A 21,970-nucleotide genomic window follows, 5' to 3' on the forward strand; every position below is an offset into this window, starting at 1 on the left:
TTAAATATATTGACTTTTTTCAAATTTCTGTCTATAATAATTAAATTGTTTCTACAACCCAGATGTAATCCATTATTGAGATAAACAAAAAGTCAAAAACGAAGATATTTGTCCAGGAAAAATAATCAGTAGAGTAAATATTGTAAAACTCAAGTTAAAAGAGTTTGTAAACATCCATGAAAACCTGTCAAAAGTAAGCGAAAATGTAGTAAGCCTCAATAAAAATGGTTTGTAATGTGTTACATTGTGTTACATTGTTTCAAAATGATGTCAAAGTTGATGACATTGTAACAATCTCATTCAAATGAAAAGTGAAACTATAACATTGTAACAATTCAACATATCAGGTGATGCACAATTTGCATATATTTGCATATAGTGAATACCATTGTAATTTTACTTTTGACAGATGGTTCAACATTTTGAGTAAACTGTCACATGAAATGATATTTATAAATATGAAAGCCAGTTTTAAAAAGTTGCATCTTTGTCATATTAATTTCTCTTAAACTCATGCAGCTACTATTTGTACTTAACAAACCTGATATACTAATTGTTGTGTTTGCTGCAACCAACCCTTCAACCTTTCACTGTCATGGTTTGGTACAGCCCTGTTGCTGTTGATACCTGGGCAACTATACTTGGAAAATGGCGGTGGTAGGGTACAACTTTGTAATTTCTGTTTTTATCACCCCTTTTATAATTAAATAAACTCGTACCAGTTAATTGGAGCACGTGAGTGAAAGGTTGAAAGATAGAAATAGTTTATGAATATCATCATTTGAAAATTTAAAAATACTCTGTAACATACCACTATACATTGTGTCCACTTTTGTTCATATTAAATTTTTCGTAAGATACAAATTGTTTATGACAAATACCTAGATGCTAATTTTACGAGTTTCTTAATAACAAGCCTCAATGTCTGACCTAAAAATTCTGTGATATTATAAAATAGTTGTTTGTTCACTGAATGTTCTAAAAAGTGCATCTTGTCATACAGGGGTTGATGTTTTAAGGATATTTAACAGTGTTATCAAAATTCACCATTAATTCATCTCTAGGAGAGATAATAAAGAAGAGTGTGGACAATGAAATTACATCTGATTAACCTCATTTTGCTCCAACGACCTTTGACCCTGCAGCCATAGATGTGTTGTACAGAGCCATTACTTCTTCATCATCCCCCTGAAAACAATAATTGACAAATTTAAATAATTACACCTTACATTCTTAATCATGTGATCAATTAAGTGACATCACTGCAATAGGCAAACTTAAAATTCATACAACAAGAAAGAGAAAGAGAGAGCTAGAGAGGGAGAGGGAGAGAGAGAGAGAGAGAGAGAGACCACTTACTGCAAGAGTTCAATGGGCAATGGGAATATAATGGTGGAGTTCTTCTCAGCAGAGATTGCGTTCAGGGTTTGCAAATAACGCAATTGTAACGCAGATGGCGATTCGTTGATCACATCAGCAGCCTCCTTCAATGCACGTGATGCATTCTGTTCTCCTTCAGCCGCAATAACCTAGAATGAAATTGATTGGATGATTGTAGAGTTGTAAGCCAGATCAAATATGGTTTTTGATGTTGTAAGCCAATCAAATATGGTGTTAAACATAATTACAAATTAAATGCAGAAAAACTGCATTGCATAAGACCTACGCAGGCCAGATTAATGCCAATGAACAATTTTGATGGAAACTGTAGCTATACTTGGTAAAACAGTAATGTTAGTCTACAGGGAAATCATTTGATCTTATGTTTTTGTCATTTTTGTTGTACGGAACTACAAAATTTCATAGAAATTCACTGAGATATGTTTGAGATGTGACTGGTTTAATGTGGAAATGACACTAATGTGTCTCATGATTTGCAATTAATGCAACTATTTACACCATGGCTGTGAAAAAGACAGATTCAGTACTAATTGCCACACTACAAAATGTACAAACTAAACAATATTGCTTGCCGTCCTTTGCTAAACTTGAGAAATCACTCAAACATCTCAGAATGGATGAAACCCAGATAGACAGCTTCCTATGCAAGGATTTATGTTGCAAGAACTGAAAGATCCTGTGCATATTATAACCTTTTCAGCATTTGTATAACACCTCTTCTGCCAAACAACCTCTTTTCTTCATACTGTGTATGTTTTCTGATATAAACAGACAGGCTTACCTTAGCTCTGGCTTCTCTTGAAGCTTCAGCCTCAGCCGCCATGGCACGTTGCAATTGAACTGGCAGACGTACATCCTTACTGCAAAGTTTAAACACAAACGAAAAGACATGACTTTCCTCTTCATTTAACAGAGTAAGGAAACATTCCCTTCAACCAGTTTCCATCTTGCTAAACCACTTTAAAACCACTTGGTCCCACATTTTCTATTTTCCAATTAAAATGGCTGGGAATTATGGATTATTCAAATCTGAGAACGGCTAGGGAAGCATAGAAACTTATATACATGAACTACTTTCAGTGGTACATTTATACATATAACTGAAAGTATTTAACAGAATTTGTTTAAATTTTGCTTCTCATTGATCATCTTTGATTGAAAGTAAAATTTTGTTTTCATTCAACTATTACCGGGAAACTGCTTTGCAATTCCAAACTTTGTTAATATCCTTGTTCAGTTTTCTCACACTGCCTGCTTACTTACTCTTCTGAAGAAAACAAGATTGAACCAGTCTAGCTGTGAGAAGGTTTACCGTTCTCTATTTGTGAACATTATCTGAAAACACACTGTCCAGTAAATGATTAATGTATTGGCTGACAGCAAATAAGAACTGTTTGTGACAATGAAATGTAACACGAGGTATTTATGAAGAGTATAGGATTGGTGTATATTTTACTTATGATTTGTAATATTTGAATCAAAAGTACAATAAATTATCACACCGGGCAATGTCTGTCTGACAACCAAATAATGTCACTAGGCTTCTTTTAAACCAAAGTGGAATCTTTGGCAACGAGTTTATTTATTAATATTTGAATTCTTTCAACCATGATTGTGTCCTTTGTCTTTGTATTATTTTTTACAATGAGAACATAGTCTTTAATTATACATGCATAAATTATGAAAACTACCCACTTCATAAAACTTACAATAAAATTTACTATTACTATCTTAAACTGTTATACTGTTAATACTTAACAGTAATCTCTGTATTTTAAGTTTAGTCAAATTACAAATGTAGCAATACTATCTTGCTAATAACTTATTGCAAAAAAGACATAAAGCTACATATTATAAAATAAAAGAGCTATCATGTAACTAGAACAAAATCAATGAAACCACAGTATCTATACATAAGTGTATGACAACAGGACCCATGAAATTGTTCTTTGATTACAAAATTATTTCACAAGAAAGAGATCAGAGTATTTTAATTGATTTTCAACATCGGGTCAAAGGTGAATAATACTGCTAACTGCTGCATCATTGGATTTCCTGTCTTGATTAACTCAATTATATCATATGATAGAAAGTGCATAGATTATTTGAATAAACTGTACATTAATTAATACCTAAATCAAAGTCAGATTACGTAAACAATTTTACTTTTATTATGACTAACCCTCATATTTCTCCATACTTGCACATTTCTCTGACAGCAAAACTTACTCAACAAAATGTAGATTATTTGGAACAGAAAAGTTTCGAAGAGATAAGAAAGAAAAGAGTGAGTATTACAAACAGAGATGATAAAGAACTGTGAGATCCTGTCTTTATGCGCCTGTAGGATTACTCACATTTCAACACGTTCCACAAGGATACCCCAAGGATCTGTCGCTTCATCAAGACCATGCTAGAATGTCAAGACGGTTGGCAAATTAGACATGATAAGGAATGGTTAGCTTTGTGATAATGTCGTGTTTACATTTTTTACTCACATTTCAACACGTTCAACAAGGATGCCCCATGGATCGGTGGCCTCATCCAAGATGCTCCAATGAAAATGAAAATAACATAGGACAAAGCAATGTGATTGACTTTGTTTAACAATCAGATGTAAACAGTGAAAGTAATCTTAATATAAAACAATTTCTGACAATCAAAAACCATGCCACTAGTAGAAAAAAATATTTTCTTGTAATCCAGAAAACAGGTGCAAAAAACAAAATAAACTATCTGTGAGGTACAACAGAAACACTGATACTAGGTAGTCAACTCCATAACACAACCTAAAACCAATTATTGTATTGTGAACATTTGTCAACACATATTGACCAGACCATTCATGGATTCTGCTTTGAACGATATAGAATAATGCTAATATCGTGTTCCTATGACGACATCAACTGCACAAAACATTCACCACATAAAATGTGTTTGTCATGAGGGGTATGGTATAGTATTTTCATCTACATGGTTTCACAAATATTTCTCTATGGGTATCTCAATGGGCCAGTGCAAGAAGGCCGTATTATCTCCCGTGGTTTAACAAAAGGGATACCCCTTCTTGCACTGGGCCATCATTTTTTTCTTCTATTTTTTTTTGCATACAGAATCACTGACAGATTGCAAACCAAAGCGTTTTTCAAAATGCATTACAACAAACTAATAAACTGACAAGTCCAATCCACGAGCAGCAATTAAACTGCCCACAAAGTTTGAATTTTGTAACATATCATCCATTAAAATTGTCTAGACAAATGTGAATTAGATAAACTTTGTTCATCAATATGGTAGACAATTAATGTTGCTCCGGGAGAAATTCATAACGACATCTACTCGAACAAATGACCTCCAAAGTGTCTTGAACATGAATAAAATTACAACCACTGGAATATTATACAGCAGAGTGGCATCTAGACACATTTGCTAGGTTTTAAAATGAATTCAATACAGTCACTGCTTCCTTGATATGACTCTCATCACATCTCAAGCATTTTCATGCATTTGTCAGTTTTCAGAATCATTAGTTTCACAAGCACGAGTACTTTCCGAACTGGTCCCCAAACAGCGGCAATCATACCATCCATTGACAACACCAAAATAGAAGTGGCGACGCAGGCACAGTTTAACGTCGATGAAACCCTTGAGTATGTTTTTTTTTCTGGACGGTGATACTAGCGAAATTGATACTGATCCCAAAACTTAACTCGACAGAGATAGCGGAAGTCAAATTCCACTAACGACAACTCTAATACTGAAGTTGAATGTGTTCCCGAACCAGTCGAGCAAAGACAGAAATTGCAAGGAAGACAGGAAGGTAGGCCAGCTGATCATGCTGTGAGAAGAGTGCAACAAAGGGCTGGTGACCGACGTCACAACGATGATGGTGTATCCTGTTGATATTGTACGACATCAATCTATCAATGACAATTACACATCGGACTTGCTACCAGTATATAAGCTAATATAATATAAGCTCTCCTTTGAATGTCAGATGATATCTATTGTTCGAAGATGCACTTGTAAGAAATATGCATATTAACCTCATTTGTGTGGAATATGTTTTAGAACATGTGTTCCTCTTACTGAATTCGAGTTAATAAAAGGTATGTAGTATTTTTAGAGTGTTACGCTGATAAGAAAGACATTTACATATTGAAATATATTAAGAAACAATTCGACATTTTGGGTTTTTTTTCGGTAAAATCCATATGGCTACCATGATCACGTTACCTTTTAGTTGGGTCACATGAAATTTTGTGACATTTTTATGATGCTCTGTCATATTGCAATATTCAATGACAAAAATTGTCCTGAATACTTCTATAATAGATAAGATATAGCTCATGCATTTAAATGAATATTTATAACCTTAGGCCATACTTCCATAGAAAACTACGATAGGAATGCAGTGAAAGTGCTAAAACAAGTTTCATCACGTATCCTTATTTGGGGAAACTATAAGCCGATGCCTGATCGTTCCGTAGCTAAATGTTTTGTTTGTTTTTTTCTCAACCTCACTTCACACATCCGAAGGTGTATAAAACGACCATTATCACGTAGCTTCCATACTTTATCTCGAGTGACACAAAATGGCTCATGTCGGAAGCTTAAAGTCAGGTGTGACTTTCTCTGTGGACTGTCGTTGTATGTAATCAAAGCACTACGCATAAAAGTAAACTTTCTCCACAACCGTTTAACACATATTGAAAAAAGGGCACAAAAACAAAAGAAGAAAACACAAACAAGATTCTCTTTGTCTGTGATAAAAACAAACAATCGTCTACAGTTTGGATTGACATTGAGTCACTTAAGGTCATCGACCTTATAAGTTCACTGGAGTAAGAAGGACTTTGATGCATGACATGTTTTGTTGTTTTCGGTCCCGATTAATTTAGGGAAAATATTTAGCCACTGTCCGACCCTTCTGGAGCTCAATCTCTTCTAGAAAAAAATGTAATACTCTTACTTTTTGATGGAATTAAAGTTGTTGTACGTGTGGGGAGTTTTCATCCAAAATTTGACCTGCTACTGTATGTTAAAAAGCCAATTATATGCTTGAATAAAGATAATTTCCCAAAGCAAGTAAATTGATTTTAAGAGGATAAAACCGGAAATTTGACAAATTTCCAACTTTTTGCGCTCTGGCGGCATTTATTTAGTCACGTATCCTAATTTAGGGTAAATTATAAGAGGATGCCCGCAGTTCCATAGCTGAATGTCTCCTGGAAAGAATGTTAAGAAGAGGTTAATTATATGCTTTGAACGCCCAATCTGCAAAACAAGTTGATTGATTTGAATTTCAATGCACAAAAATTGGAAAGAAAGATTGAGAAAATTCGAGCCAAATTGGCAACTTTGTGTGCTGGCATTCTTTTTTTAGGTTTGAAAAAGGTTGCCCGCACTCTAGGCGAGCTGCGAATCCACAAAAAGGGCCTTATTTTAGGAGTTTAATGTACCCACCTTACATACGGCAACACCATACGTCATTTGAAAGCTTATTATCTTTACCTTAAGAAAATTGACGATGTGGAGCTGCGCAAGTAGGGCCATAACCTCCTAATTTGCATAATTAACAAGGGTACCAAATTTGCATAAATGTGATATAATATTTGAAATTTACCGTTTACTTCTCTAACGATATGTTTAAACTATCGAGTGATATATCAATAAAAGGTCTTTCCATGTAAAATACAAAATGGATATTCAAAGAGATATTGAAATGTATTTTAACTGAAATATGTTCATGTTTATATGGAAAACAATATTTTCCCCTTTGAATAACAATATTTTTAAAAATTTTAACACATAGAGCCACAACACACAGCCACATCATACATCATTTGAAGGTTATTATCTCCACTTCAAGAAAATTGACAATTGGAGCTACCGAACGGGGCCATAATCCCTTTATGTCCATAATCACACGCATACCAATTTGCATAAATGCAGATATAATTATAAATTTATAGTTAACTTCTCTAAACATACCTTTGAACTATCGAGTGATATATCAAATGAAAGGTAGTTGCATGTAGAATACAAAATGAATATTCAAAGAGATATTGAAATTGATTTCAGTAGTAAAGAAAGCGTGGACAACTGGTATGAAGTAAGAATTTTACACCCCATTTTATTCATTTATCTACATGAAGCGAAGGAAAAATTAACCATCCATGTAACTAAAGTATGACCCTGACCTATATACGAACTCACGCACGCGCAACAGCTGGCGCAGCAGCGCAGCAGTGCATTGTCCTGAACTAAGCGGGGAAATTCCCTGCTGAGCATGTTTATACACGTTCCGAAGGTGTACGGGAAATTCCGTGTGAGTCATCACCATCAAACTAGCCTATATAAAGGACCCCCGTTGTCAGTCGCGGAGTCTAGCTGATGTGAATTTTTTCCTACTGCATGACTGAGGTCTGAACTCGGAGTTCCTATCGGTGCGAACTTGTTCACCCGATAGATAAAATTTTAGTAATTTCCTCTGAACTTAAAATGTGACGGAAGACCATTACTTCAAATAATATGAGACGTTTCAGATGAATGGTACTGATATCTAAAGTGTTCACTCTTTTATCTCTACGTACAAATGTAGTTCCTAAGTCGTTCTCTATTCTATTCCCACCAACAAAACATTCAATACTCATTTCCCCTCCCCGATCTTTATCAATACTTATGATAATATCACAAGTTGTTCTGTTATCTGTTTTCATAGCATAATATCCAACCAAATCGTCAAATTCATCTCCAGTAGCTAACTTTACACATCTAATGAGAACTGTACCATGTTGAAGTATTTTCATATTATCAGTCATCTGTTGATTTACAGTCTGTAAAGTGAGAACAGCTGCCTCATCACCGTCACTTTTAAGACCCAGTTTCTTTAAAGTTGTGTCCCAAAATAATCTAACTGGAACTCCGCTAGCTGTATACGAGCAATAATTCTCCCCCTCGTTTATCCACCTTCTTAGTGTATTATCTGCCTTCATTATTGTATTAAGAGGACTAATTTTAAGATGAATTGGTATACCAAGAAGTGCAATGTATGGATTTGTAGGAGTAAGCCAACTACGAAAATCTAACAATTTATATTTGTTTACATTGCTATCAAAATAAATCACATTCGGAGTTCCTGGTGGTTCAGCAACACCTCCTGCAATTTCACTATCCAATATATCTAAGATGTTACGCGGCACATTATAAGGCATGAATTTCTGACTAGCCGAATCCCATGTCAGAGCAAAAGGAGTAGAATCATTCGAAGCCTTTGTGGCGTCAATTACAGTTTCATCAATGTCTTTAAGTTCGGAAAATTCTACAGCATGCTCGTGGGATTGCACCGCGGCATTGGCTAAAACGAAATATTTTTCGCGGTCTTTATAATGAAGGACGTAATCCTTATTATGATTAGCAGCCATCTTAGTATTATTGTTAACTTTAACATCACTCAGATCTTCAAGCTCAAGATTTTGCATACGAATTGTACCTAGACCGAAGCCACTTGGATCAGACATGATTAACCTATATACAGTGAAAAATAAATAATACCTTGTAATATACAATACACAATCATGGCTTCAGCTATAGGAATGACAGTTCTCGGTGCTGTATTAAATGCAACGGCATTCACAGGAGGAAATATTATCGGACAAAAGCTTTCTGGTAATGGTGATGCTCTTATTGAAGAGAAGGTCCGACATGATAAAGCATTAGAAAAATTTGAACATGATCGCAACGTCTGGTCAGAAAAAAGATTACTACAGGCTGACTGGGAAAGAGAAAATCAAGCAAAGGACGCACATGCTGCAGCTGAGTTAAGAGATACAGATGCAGAAATCCTGGAAGAAGCAGAAGCGGTGCAAAGCAACTCTACGTCAAGTCCAGTTCAATTCTCAGATTATTATCAACCCAGTCCTGAGCAAAAGAAATATGAGATGATCTATATTGCTGGAGGATTGGTCGTGGGATGGTTTATCTTCCGATAGGGTTACACCGGTAGGGGCCCGCTTCGGAACGACTACAATAATTCAATACAAAAGCTAATTGGCCAGTTATTGAAATCGATCATGTTCCCATCCTGATCTGTTATCCAGATACGCATTGAATTCATGTAATCTCCCCCTTTTCTCAATGGCATAGAAATTGCTCCGTTTTTAAAATCGTAAGTAACCTTTTCACTTATTTCTCTCGTATCCCGGATGGGAAGTATTTGTAAACAGTTCGATACTTTCCCCTGTATGTATCCTCCGGAGGCACCCGAACCAAATGAAACATAATTTCCAGTAACATCGACTACATCTGAATGAACTATATATTTAGTGACTGTTAAGAAATCCACTTTCTTCGGACTAATAGTACTTTTTATAACTGGGTTGTCCTCAGGTTTATCTGAAAAACCAACGACGTTGGCAAAGCTACCTGTGGCATTGAAATAGACTTTAATATCTTTAGCCAAAGTTAGATAAACATGGTTTGTCGGCAGATGTTTTTCAAAATTAATTTTTTGCTTCAACCCGATTGCTTTGTTTAACGTATCGATATTGTAGTTACCTGGACGTATTGATTTAGTCTTCTTCGGTTGGTCACCTTCTTGATATTTTATTACATTATTCGTCGATGTTATGTTATGCCATGAATTATATAGTCCGCACTCTAGCAGTCTTATCTTCGTAAACTGTGTCGTGTCAATACAAGGGTAAATTTAACAGTAACAGGTTCACCTGTTTTGCTTTCAATCCAAATGATCATTGTTGTACGTTGTATATATTACTAAGTATAAGTGTTCGATGAATATTATTATTATTCCGAAGGTGCCCATTACGAAGTATAAGGTTCTGCAGGAATAATATTTTTCTGTTCAAGGAGATCTTTGGTCGCAACCGCGGCAGCAGTCGCACCGCCTAATTTTGCCAAGCGAGTTAAATTGGTCGACTTGGATCGCCAACCTCTATTTTCAGAAATTTGCTGGAGATCATAAGATATCCCATCGCAAGTCCTGCGATTACAATACCATCGTACATTGTGTTTACAACTGTTTTAATATCCATGATTGCTGACTAGTATATAAATAAAAAATAAAAATAAAAAATATGGGGAGTTAATCCATCTCATACAATGTAGAGGAGCTGGGGAACACCCCCCTCTCCCCTCCCGTCGGAACTGTTCCGGAGGGAGCTGCTACGTGCTCTGTTTTTTTCGCTTTCTGTGGAGGATCTTTCCGGACGGAACAATAATGTCGAGCACGCCCCCAATATAGCCCTAATGCAGTCAATGAAACTCCCACAATTCCTAAAACAAGATAACATTTATTATACCAGCGTGAATTATTATCACACTGTTCTTTCATTGTAGGCGGTAGGTCTGCTTCAGTCGCTACCGCATCGATCCCCTCCCCCCCCCTCCCTCTCCATTGCTTTTAGTTTTTTCTCCCTGTTTTGCCTGTTCCATTCCGCTAATTCTTGCCGCAGCAACTCTCCCTGGATGCTTCGTCGGTAACGTCATTTTCTCTATGTTGCGCTGTGTCGGAGGTGCCGGTGTTGGTGTTAGGATCGTCCCTGGTAAGGTCGTCCCTGGCGGAGCCGTTTGCTGAGTCGTCGAAGTTGAATCCATTTATTTCAGGTACTATATTAAACCCGATTTTTTAAAATTTAAATGTTTACCCGTAATTAAACCGGTGGAAATTAGAGCAATCAGGGGCCCACATGTGTAAGCTATCCGTCCTGATAATCGTTTTATTTCACTGTTAGAATAAAATCCTTTTTAAGATCAGTGGCATAGTTATCTCGATCATCGATTGGAACTACCTGACTTATTGCGCGGGCTCCTAGATCTATGAAACTTTGAGTGATGGTATCACTTATAAGAGAACTGTATTTCGCTTCGTACATTTTGAAGGCTTTAACCACCGTTTCATCTTTCCATTTTTCTACGTCAGCAACTGTAATCTCCTTACCAAAAATAACTTGCTTTGACCACTTGCGATGACACAGAGTATTTTTTCACGTTTTGTCTCTATTATGGATTGATTATTGTCCGAAGGCGCCGAAGGTGCCGAAGCCCCTTCGGAACCGTTCCGGTAGGGCGCTGCCATATTTGCCGCTGCCGATGACTTTATTAAATTCTCCATTGTTTGCAGTATGTTATCTATCTTAGTAAAAAATAAAAAATTCGTTTAAACCTGAATCCGAAATAAAGTATTAACATAGTCTGGAATGTTAGTACCCCTAACAGAACCGTACCGATAGGGATCCGACAGGGATTCCGGGAAAATTCTCCTCCATTTAAATCTATATGTATATAGAAACACGAATAATGAGTACAGACTTATTCCCAGTTGCTTTTCAATTGAATAAGACGAGCATACCAACAGTACAGCATTCTGATATTCCTTCCAAACCGGACGGGGGAATAAAACCTATTCTCATGGACTTAGAAATATATGTAACGCCGACAGATAAATTTACTTTTCATCCACGGGATGTGTTCAAAGATAACGTAATCACTCATCGATCAGCTAAAGAAAGTAATGTCTGGCTGGGCAGCCCAAAGATGAAATACTGGGACCAGCAACTGAATTTCGCTGTATGGTGCAGCACGACTGGTTGTGGTATATCATTCGCCCATCTCTTTGATAAGAAATTTCCGCCCCAAATACGATCATTCTGCCGTTTCCATGTATATTTTACAATACGTCGTATCCTTCACGAAATGGGCGTTGCACTTCCAGACGATACCCCCACCTTCAAAGCGGGCGACAATCCGTACAATCTCGTCCAATATGAACTTCTCTGTACAGAATTTGGAAATATAAGCCCAACGAAGTCCGACTTTCGATATCGAAAAGGTCAAAATAAAGGTCTTGGTTATGGATATGAATATTACACTAACCGTGGCCCCGTTCGACAGCCAAAAGCGATATACAACGGTCGTGACTTTTTCCTCTCCGCCGACGGAGGGTTTTCTATACACATACCATTTTTGGAAAGAAAAAACAGTACTGTCCGACAAAGACCGACCACACTATTATTTCTTCCGAAATGATGGATCGGAGGGACAATATAATAGTTTCATCCCTCTGACAGGAGACTCCGGACTAACAAAGGCCGGTCTCGCTCGCCTCAATGAAAGCCTTGAAGCCTACGTATATTGCATACTTGGCGCACAAGCGAATATTCGTAGTACCATTGTGGGTGATACTGGAAGTGCACAGCAAGTCCGAAAAGAATTCGGCGTTCTCCTCGAAGATGAAATTCGTAATACCGACAAAGTAATCAGTTATCGGCGATATCAAGACACAATAATGAATACTGGTGTCAAACTTGATATGGCAGTCTCACCCAATTTACTTCTCTTACCGTCTGAGATGGTCATCCTTTCGGGCCCGGCAATCTCAGGTTATAATAATGAATTGCAATACGCAACAGAATCTATGTCCTTCGGGGTGAACGGTGATATAAACACGGAAGTTCGAGAAAGTGCTGTACATGAGATGGAAGGGGGGGTCCGGATCCTGTGAAGTGGCAGGACGAGCCCGGAGAGTCACCACCACCTCACAATGACACGACTCGGGGACCCCTCCCCTCCCCTCCCCGGAACGGGCAGCAGCCGTGACCAGCGTAGACCCTATTCACGAATATGGTAAAATTGGTTTGTTATCTTTAGCAATATTCATTACTATTGTAGGTACTGGAATAAAGTCACTAACTATATAGTTCATTCAGATGCTGTCGATGTGACTGGGTTTCATCTAACTCGAACCAGTAACTTAAAAGAACTAGAAGAGATTCATTAATTTACAGTATATAGATCCAGAGGAAATGTCAATATACGTAACCCCACCATTCAACATGATTATAACTGGACCGACATATTCTGGCAAAACAGAATTTATGTTGGACCTCCTCACCGGTCCGTACTTAAGGAAATTCGAATATGTGATATTCATTTGCCCAACATTCATGAATAATAAAGCGTATAATAGAAGATTCATTTTCACCGATGATAATGTGTTTATATTTCCAGTCGGACTCGATGCAGTGGATGATACATTAACCTACGTGCATAAAGAATGGGCCGGCACGAACACTTTAATAATCCTCGACGACTGCGCCTCGTCCAAAGATATGAAGAAGCGCAGTAACGTTTTAGTCCAACTTGGTTTCAGCGCAAGGCACGACGGATTATCTGTCTGGGTTCTGACTCAACAATATACTAGTATTAGTAAACCATTCAGGGAAAACATACAGATGTTAGTACTATTTTACACACCGAACAAGATAGACAACAAAACTATTATAAAAGAATATGGAATGGAGGTGTCAGAACGGGAAGCCGTGGGCCTAATCAAGCAATTGAAAAGTAGGCCATTCAGTAAACTAGTATTTCGTTTACGGCATCCGTATAGTATGAGATTTATAGAGGGTCCGGTGGCCGCCGATTTGTGTACTATATAGATGCCCTCCGTACGACATAAAATTATTCGTATAATATAGCAATTATGGAAGCTGAAGCCGAAGGCACCCCCGAAGGCACTCTTAGAGAATTATATTACAACCCGAAAACTGGTTTTGGAGGTGTACAAAAATTATATGACGCAGCACGGGCCAGCGGACTCCACGTCACTAAGAAAGAGGTGAAGGACTGGTTAAAAACTCAGCTAACTTATAATCTACATAAACCGGTACCTCGTTCTCATGCTACGGGCGGCCGACGCGTTTTTGTAACATCGATAGACGCTCAATGGCAAGCGGATCTCGTGGAATTCCCTCCCCCGTTTGCAAAAGAGAATCGTAACATTCGATACATGCTAACAGTAATAGATGTGCTCAGTAAATATGCCTGGGCTAGGCCAATACAGTCAAAAACGGCCGATGACACTCTGAAGGCACTACAAGACGTGATTAAGAAATCCGGGAGAAGGCCCGACAAACTTCAAACAGATGAGGGGCGGGAATTTACTAACCGAAAAATGCAGGGGTGGTTGGAGGAGGCGGGAATTCACTGGTTCCACACCTACAGTGACAAAAAAGCTAGCGTTGTTGAACGTTTTAATCGAACTCTTAAGACGATGATGTGGAAATACTTTACATACAGACAGACACGTGAATGGCTTTCTATTTTACCAGAACTTCTCGAGAATTACAATAACACCGTTCACGGAAGTATCAAAATGAAACCCAGGGACGTAACAGAGGACAACGATTGGCAGGCATTTTATACACTATTCGGTCCTGAGTTAGCAGCCGGGGAGTTGACCCTGAATTCAAGCCGGAGAACGGGTCCGAATTACAAAATACAAGACCACTTTTAAGAAAGGATATTTACCAATTGGACAGAGGAGATTTTCGTAGTTTCAAAAGTTGTGTACGCAGCTGGCTTGGGAACACCACCAGTTTACAAAATAAAAGATCTGAATGGAGAGGAAATACTCGGCACTTTCTACTCCGATGAACTTCAGAGTGCCCTGGGAGCCGACGAGCTGTACAGAGTAGAACGAATTTTGAAGACGAAAAAAATTAGAGGAAAGAAATATTATCTGATAAAATGGAAAGGTTATCCAGAAAGTTTCAATAGTTGGGAGCCAGAGGAAAATGTTATTAGTACTACGTAAGTACTTCGTAAGTTCCTGTCCATGGTACTTGTCAAGTACTACGTAAGTACTACGTAAGTACTAACGTAAGTATTTACGAAAGTTATTCAATAAGTACCATGGAAAAAGTCTTAATTTCTTGAAAGCCGAAAGTGTCAGTTTACCACCCCACTTCCACCCCCCACCTGGCCAAGTATTTATCATGTACTGTCGTAAGTAATGTTCACTTACTGCATCTTTTTCGGCCGTATGTGGATGAGGTGGTACCCCCTCAGTTCCTGAACATATTAAGTTTGCAAGATCTTCAAACGACTTCTCATGTTACCACAGTCCGTTCTTTCGAGTCCCCCTTGTTCAGCTTTATCGATAAGTTCTGGTTGAAGTATAATGTACACAACTGACATAAGCCATAGACAAGTAACTTCAAAGTCCCCACTTTTCATAATGTCAAGTGCTCGTAGGTCAAACGAAGCATTATAAGCACACACAGATTCACAAGCGTTAAGAAGTTTGTGTAGGTTCTTTAGTGACACTCGAGGTTGTTCTAGTTGTTCTTGACCAGGTGGGAAGTACGCTTTTTCAAGTTCCTCCTCCTTGAAACCGTCTATTAAAAATCCTTGGCTGCCGCCGCTCCATGCAATTCCAAAGTCAAAAGCTCGTGGATATTCTACTGGTCCGACTGTCTCGGTATCAATTGTTGGATTAAGTATATTCTTGAGAACGAGGGGGTAAGAGCGTTCCGAATTACCAAACATGGAAGTCTGTAGTCGTGGCAAATTTCTAAGAAAGTCTGTTTGAACTTGTTGTGAATCTCTTCTAGTTCTTCTAAGGCGGTACCGGTGATTTCGTACGACCTGGCTCGAGTCAACACATTCCGCCTGCAATAATCCCAAGGCATATCTTTGAATATGATAATGAAACTGGGTAAATGGTCAAATGCTCTAGAAACAATCTTTTTTTCTTCCGTTGCCACGGAAACGCCCCGGATTCGAGAAAAAGTCAGATGTTGAATTATGGAAGAGTCACAAATAATGTATTGTTCTGAAGGGAGGGAAACCTCCCTCCTCCTCCCAGCCTGACATTGTAAACTAAGCGTATGTTCTATAAACTGGTTCTGAAAATCGGCAATCGAAACGTGGCGCCCATTATAAAAGTCGGCAATGTTGCTGGAAAAACTAGTGTCAAATTCTGGTACGTGATACGGATCCAAATTTACTGCATCGTAACTCTTACCACTTCCAGTTGGTCCATTTATGAATATGTATGACATTTTAGGATACTATATCATAGAAAAAATTTTTTTAAATTATTTTTTATTAAGATATATACGATAAGACAATGACAATCCTTTCTATTTCAACTGCAATAAAAATACTTGAAACCGGAGAAGAGAATATTCAAATCAGTGACGGCAAACTCATATTTGGTGAATATGTAGATCCTTTCATATACGTAGACAGTGAGCTAGAAGTGGTTTTCCCCATCGGACCTAAGTACGGTTCTAGAGATCCTGCTACATGCGATGGGGTGTGTGTCCGTTGGCAACCGAGTCTTCAAAAGTTTACTGATTTAATAATATTCCGTACCCTAGGTGAAAGTTTCGATGCATCTACTGCTAAAAGTTATGCTCTAAGCCTGGCCGCTCACTCCAAGAATACTACTGGATTTTACAATCCATCTAAAGTGTATCAGAAGCGAGGGAGCGAGGCGCAGCCAGTTGCGTATTTTAAATTTCGGTTTAAAAGAGGGGACGATTTCGCTACATGTATTGATATGGTTCAAGAAATTGACTGCGGTTTTAAAACAGTGAGCCCATTGCCAGTCCGAGAAAATCCTGCTATTGTACCTCGTAATATCAGGAAAGGTAGTAAGATAGAATTCTAGCATTTAAACCGCGCTTAAGTAAGAGTGCTCTTTCTTTCACTGTTGAGAGATTAATATTTTGTGCTGCGCCTAATAAACCAGAAATTCAAGATGCGGAAGAAATAGTCGACTTAGAAAGATTAGGTGAGATATATAAACAAATAAATGCTGACAAAAATATTATAGTGGATTTTGATGACCTATCATAGAATAATTATTTTTCATTTTAAAATTTTAGGATAGTATATATCATAAAGATTATTATGGCCCGTCGATTACATACAGCATTCAAGGGAGCAGTTTTACGAAAAGAATTTCCTGAAGTCAAGCGAGTCAAGGATATCGGGGAGCTGGTGGATATTGAAGGTATGGTCAAAGGGGGAAAGATGTACTCTGTTTATACCGAAATGGAAGTCAAATTATCGGATCCGAAAACTGGTAATACACAAATTCGTATATTGCCTGTTAAATTAAAAGATACATACACAAAAGATGTAAGAGGATCGGGATTGATGTGGGCAACAATTAATAGATCGCTACGATCGTATGCTTGATACAATTGAAGCTGTTGAGGGTTCTGGTCTCGTTCTCGAGGAGATACTTAATTTTGAAGTAATTCTAGTAGAAGTTTTACTCGGGGCTGGCCCGGGGGCTGGGATTCAACTTCCCGGATGGTTAAAAAATAAGCATTGTGTTAGCGATCTGGTGCTACCTTCGGGCAGCGAGAACTGTTTTCAATACGCCATCGTAGCAAGTTTAAAGTTGGCCGACCCCGAGTTTCGTGAAAAGAAATGTGGTCAGGTAAGGAGAAAATGGAATACGTACGCCCCATTTATGGCTGACTACTGTTGGGAAGGTATTCCCTTTCCTACGCCCGCCGATCTGACTGTATTCAGGCGCTTCGAGCAGCAAAATCCAGGCATCAAACTTCAAGTATTTCAGATCTACGAAAATGATCCCGCTCCCCCGTCCGACATAACTGTGTTATATAGTGCCCTGGCGGAGCCGAAGGTGAAGCCCGTTCCGAAGGTGATAGGAATCAAATAGCAAATATCTTACTGATAGTTGGCGAAGACGGCGGCCGTTCTCACTTCGTACCAATTACTGCGGAAAATCGCCTTCGTAATTCTCGTACTAATCGAAAGAATGAGCGCAGACGGAAGTGTATTTGTATGGTTTGTAAAAGAGGTTTTAAGTCAACAGAAGAATTAGAAAAACATCAGGTATACTGTGGAACAGACACTGCCCAGCCAGATTTTCCTAAGGAAGTGTGTCAATTTGAAGGACATCGGAAGAAGGTTCCTTCTCCCTACGTCGTCTATGCAGATACTGAGGCAATTATTGAGAAGGGGACCGGCCGGCACATTCCAATTTGTCTTTCGTATGTTATGGTGGAACGGGGGGTGGGGAGTCCTCTTCGGAACGAGGCCCGGGCCGACCCACTGTTTATGGTAAAAGAACATTCACAGGTCTCTCCTGTGTTACAGACTTTCTAAAGGATATGAAAGAACGGGCCGAGTATTATTCTAAATCGTATTATTGGAAAATAATACCGATGAGGGATCCTTCTAATTACCGGCGCGACGGATGTGATCCAGTCTGTATTGCATGTGGAGAGCCGGCAGGATACCGAGTAGTGAAGGAGGAGGCGACCTTCTATTGCGAAGGATGCCGGCCGTCGAGAACCATTCCTATCTACTTTCACAACCTCAAGGGATACGATGGTTCTTTTATTTTGAAAGAATTACATGAAATCGTTACCGAAGGAGATGCTGACGCCGGAGGGGGTTCCGGACCAGAGCCTAAAATCATAGCTAAGACGAGCAATGGAGGAATTATGGGTCTCTCGAAAACATTTATTTTTCACGCCTCAATTGTTGTTGCCGGAGGGAAGAGGGAGATAAAGAGACGTTTCTTTTCTATAAAGTTTATGGACAGTGCTCAGTTGATGATGGGGTCATTGGCGAAGTTGGCAAAAACTGTGCCGGACCACGGATGGACGACGGTACCACTTTCGTACCCGGACATTCAAAGGGCGAAAGGTTTCTTCCCCTACGAATATTTAGACTCGGTTGACAGACTGGGAGAGAACCAGCTCCCGGAGAGGGGGGAATTTTATAGCGAATTGACGGAAGAGGGGATTTCGGAGTCTGATTACGAACATGCATTAAGAGTATGGGACGAAGTTGGATGTAAGACGATTCGTGATTATATGGAATTCTATTGTGAGACGGATGTTCTCCTTCTTGCTAATATATTCGAAAATTTTCGCGACACATGTTTAGAAGCATATAAGTTAGATCCGGCCCATTACATGTCAGCGCCTGGCTTGACATGGGATGCTATGTTACTTTACACGGGTAATAAGTTTAAACTCATTCAAGATGCTGAGCAGATGACTTTCGTACAGAGGGGGATTCGAGGCGGTATCAGCCAGTGTAATATTCATTACTTACAGACAAATCATCCTGCTTACGGGAATTACGATCCAGAGAAGCCGGTGACCGAAATAAAATATCTCGATGCAAACAATCTCTACGGCTGGGCAATGAGTCAGGCAATGCCTACGGGCGGACTTCATTGGATGACGATGGAAGAGTGGGAGGAATGGTATGCCCGAGACGGCGGAGCGGGGGGCGGAGCCGGAGCGTGGGGACCTGGTTCCACCTTTCCACCAAGTTTTCTAGAAGTAGACTTAGAATACCCAGCCGAATTACATGAAGAACACAGCGATTTGCCATTAGCACCACATCACTATGAATTTCCGAGGCAGGGCGGTCGACTGATTACAAGTGTGATGGATAGAGAGTCCTATGTCTTACACTACAAGTTGCTGGAATTCTATCTTCGGATGGGAATGAGATTGAAAAAGATTTATCGGGTGCTTGCTTTCGATGAAGCTCCATGTCTCGCGAAATATATTGACTTTAACACTAAAATGAGGCAAAGGGGAGGACAGATTTCGAAAAGAATTTCTATAAGCTGATGAATAATGCAATGTTCGGCAAGACAATAGAAGACGTTCGAAAGTACAGAGACTTTAAATTTGTTTCGGACTGGAACGGCACGGATAGTGGACGTAAAAAGATTCAGAAGTATAATCCAAAGATGAAACATATAACTTTCATAACTTCCGAAGAGGATGGCGATTCCTGCGACAGTGCCCTACTGGAACTGAAAACGGATGAGCATAGATATGTAAAACCAGTTTTCATCGGCGCCGCAGTACTGGAACTTTCTAAGCTGCTTATGTATGAGACGCATTACAATTACTTTCGGGCCCAGTTCCCTGGAATACGATTAGCCTACATGGATACTGACAGTTTTGTTTACAGTGTGCCGATCCCGGACCCGGACGTAACTTTCAATGATATAGTCCGAGAAGATGTGAAAAGAATGGTGAGAAGTCTATATGATACTAGTGGGATGAGTTCCGCCCCAACTTTCCGAAGATTAATAAAAAAGTGATAGGTAAATTTAAAGATGAGTTGAATGGTGAACCTATTCTTGATTTTGTCGGCATACGCTCGAAAGTGTATGCTTTTCGAACTCCAACTTCGGAGACGAAAAAAAATAAAGGGGTGAAAGATGTTTGTGTTAGAAACATTTGAACTTTGAAGATTATAAAGATCTATTTGAAACTGGGAAGAAGCCGGAGCCGGCACAGTTTGTACAGTTTGTACGGAAAAAGGCTGGAGAAATCCGTAGTGAAAAGCGTAGTAAAATCATGATGGCGCCAAATGATATCAAACGTGTGCAGTTATATAATCCAGACACGGCGAATGGCTGGCAGAAACATGGCCGATAGGACGGACGACGGGTTTAAAATTGTAAAGACTTTAATCTACTATTTTCAATAGAGACCAGGGCATCACTGATAACATAAATGTGGGCAAATATATTATCATTGTGAGCGTCATCGCCAACCCACGCGGTATCTTTCTTCAGGATCTCAAGTTGAATTCCGTCCTTTGTGTTCATTACTTTTAAACCATTTCCATGAAACTCAATATCTTTAAAGCTACGCAGATCGATAAACAGACAGAATTTATTCTTCAAATAATCGGCCTCATCTATATCAATTTCACACCAATCTTTATCTTCAGCAAAATACCGTCGCACCTCTCGCCAAAATTGTCTTGGTATCATCTTCTGAGCGTACACTTTATTTGCAATGCCTTCAATCATTACAGACACAGATTCAATGGATGGGTTAAAGAAAAGTTCACTGTTCAGTTCTGACTGATTCTGATTTTTAGTGAAGAGTATAGCGATACCTCTAATGCTACGTCGTGGTACATTTATATTTTCATTGATAACCGTGTCCGATTCTTTGAATGGGATTTTCTAAAATAATGTATATGCTCGTAAAGGTAACTTTTTCCACCGTTGTAATAACCAGCAGTTGACCTCGCGAGATTGAGGTCAGAAATTGTCTCGTATTCCATTTGAATGTTTTTTAATTTATAATTGGTTGTAATCAGTTTATTACTGACAAGTAATTGGGGGGCGGGTGCCAACGTAATTTCCCATTCAATATGACTCCCTAACGCTTTTGGATATGCAACTCCATGGCCTGTTATGAGGGGATGAGTGAGACGAATAGCATATTTTGTTTTATATGTGTCAAAAAGTAAATTATCGCCCACGACGGCGGCATCTGCATCGGCCGCGCCACTTCTCAATTTTCTTAGATTTTCGTTCTGAATTCCGTACAGTGTCATGTTCGATCTCTCCTTTTTATGTTTGAAGAGATCACGATAGCATTCAATGAGGTTATATTTACTCAAATCGGAAAGTGCCTGGCCCTCAAATGTGAGTTTCATACTCTCCACCAAATTTTTTGCAACATTTTGTACTACACGGGTAGTTCCACCTCCCATTACTTCGAGATCAAAAACCAGGTCGAAAGTATCTGGAACTAAGAGTATTCCGCTTTCTAACTTCGGACATCGTATGATAAGTGTCTGGCCTGGATCTGCCTCACTTGGATTATGAGCAATCACGTGATGAGTTCTTTCTGACTTCGTTCCATTCGGTATTCGGTTGGTGAAAGTCGGTGATAATGTTCTATCGTACCCCATTTTTCGTGTAATGTATATAGTAGAA

General features: G+C 38.9%; 1 protein-coding gene across 1 annotated transcript; it reads right to left on the reverse strand.

Annotated features, from left to right (window-relative positions):
- Positions 1-970: 970 nt before the first annotated feature.
- Positions 971-3,950, reverse strand: LOC139127228 (stomatin-like). Its single transcript, XM_070693142.1, has 4 exons — positions 3,900-3,950; positions 2,183-2,261; positions 1,360-1,529; positions 971-1,188 (listed from the first exon to the last, which is right to left on the reverse strand). Exons 2-4 carry the CDS (start codon positions 2,222-2,224, stop codon positions 1,170-1,172), a joined length of 231 nt encoding a protein of 76 aa, XP_070549243.1. The 5' UTR covers positions 2,225-2,261; positions 3,900-3,950; the 3' UTR covers positions 971-1,169.
- Between the last annotated feature and the right edge of the window lie 18,020 nt (positions 3,951-21,970).

This window comes from Ptychodera flava, unplaced genomic scaffold, assembly GCF_041260155.1.
Source record: "Ptychodera flava strain L36383 unplaced genomic scaffold, AS_Pfla_20210202 Scaffold_29__1_contigs__length_4469600_pilon, whole genome shotgun sequence".
In the NCBI taxonomy this organism is placed as follows: Eukaryota; Metazoa; Hemichordata; class Enteropneusta; family Ptychoderidae; genus Ptychodera; species Ptychodera flava.

Excerpts from the sequence above, each read along its gene's own strand:
- LOC139127228 (XM_070693142.1), bottom strand. The coding sequence starts at position 2,224 with ATGGCGGCTGAGGCTGAAGCTTCAAGAGAAGCCAGAGCTAAG. Across the intron at positions 1,530-2,182 it reads CAAGAGAAGCCAGAGCTAAG|GTTATTGCGGCTGAAGGAGA; the intron begins GTAAGCCTGTCT and ends ATTTCATTCTAG.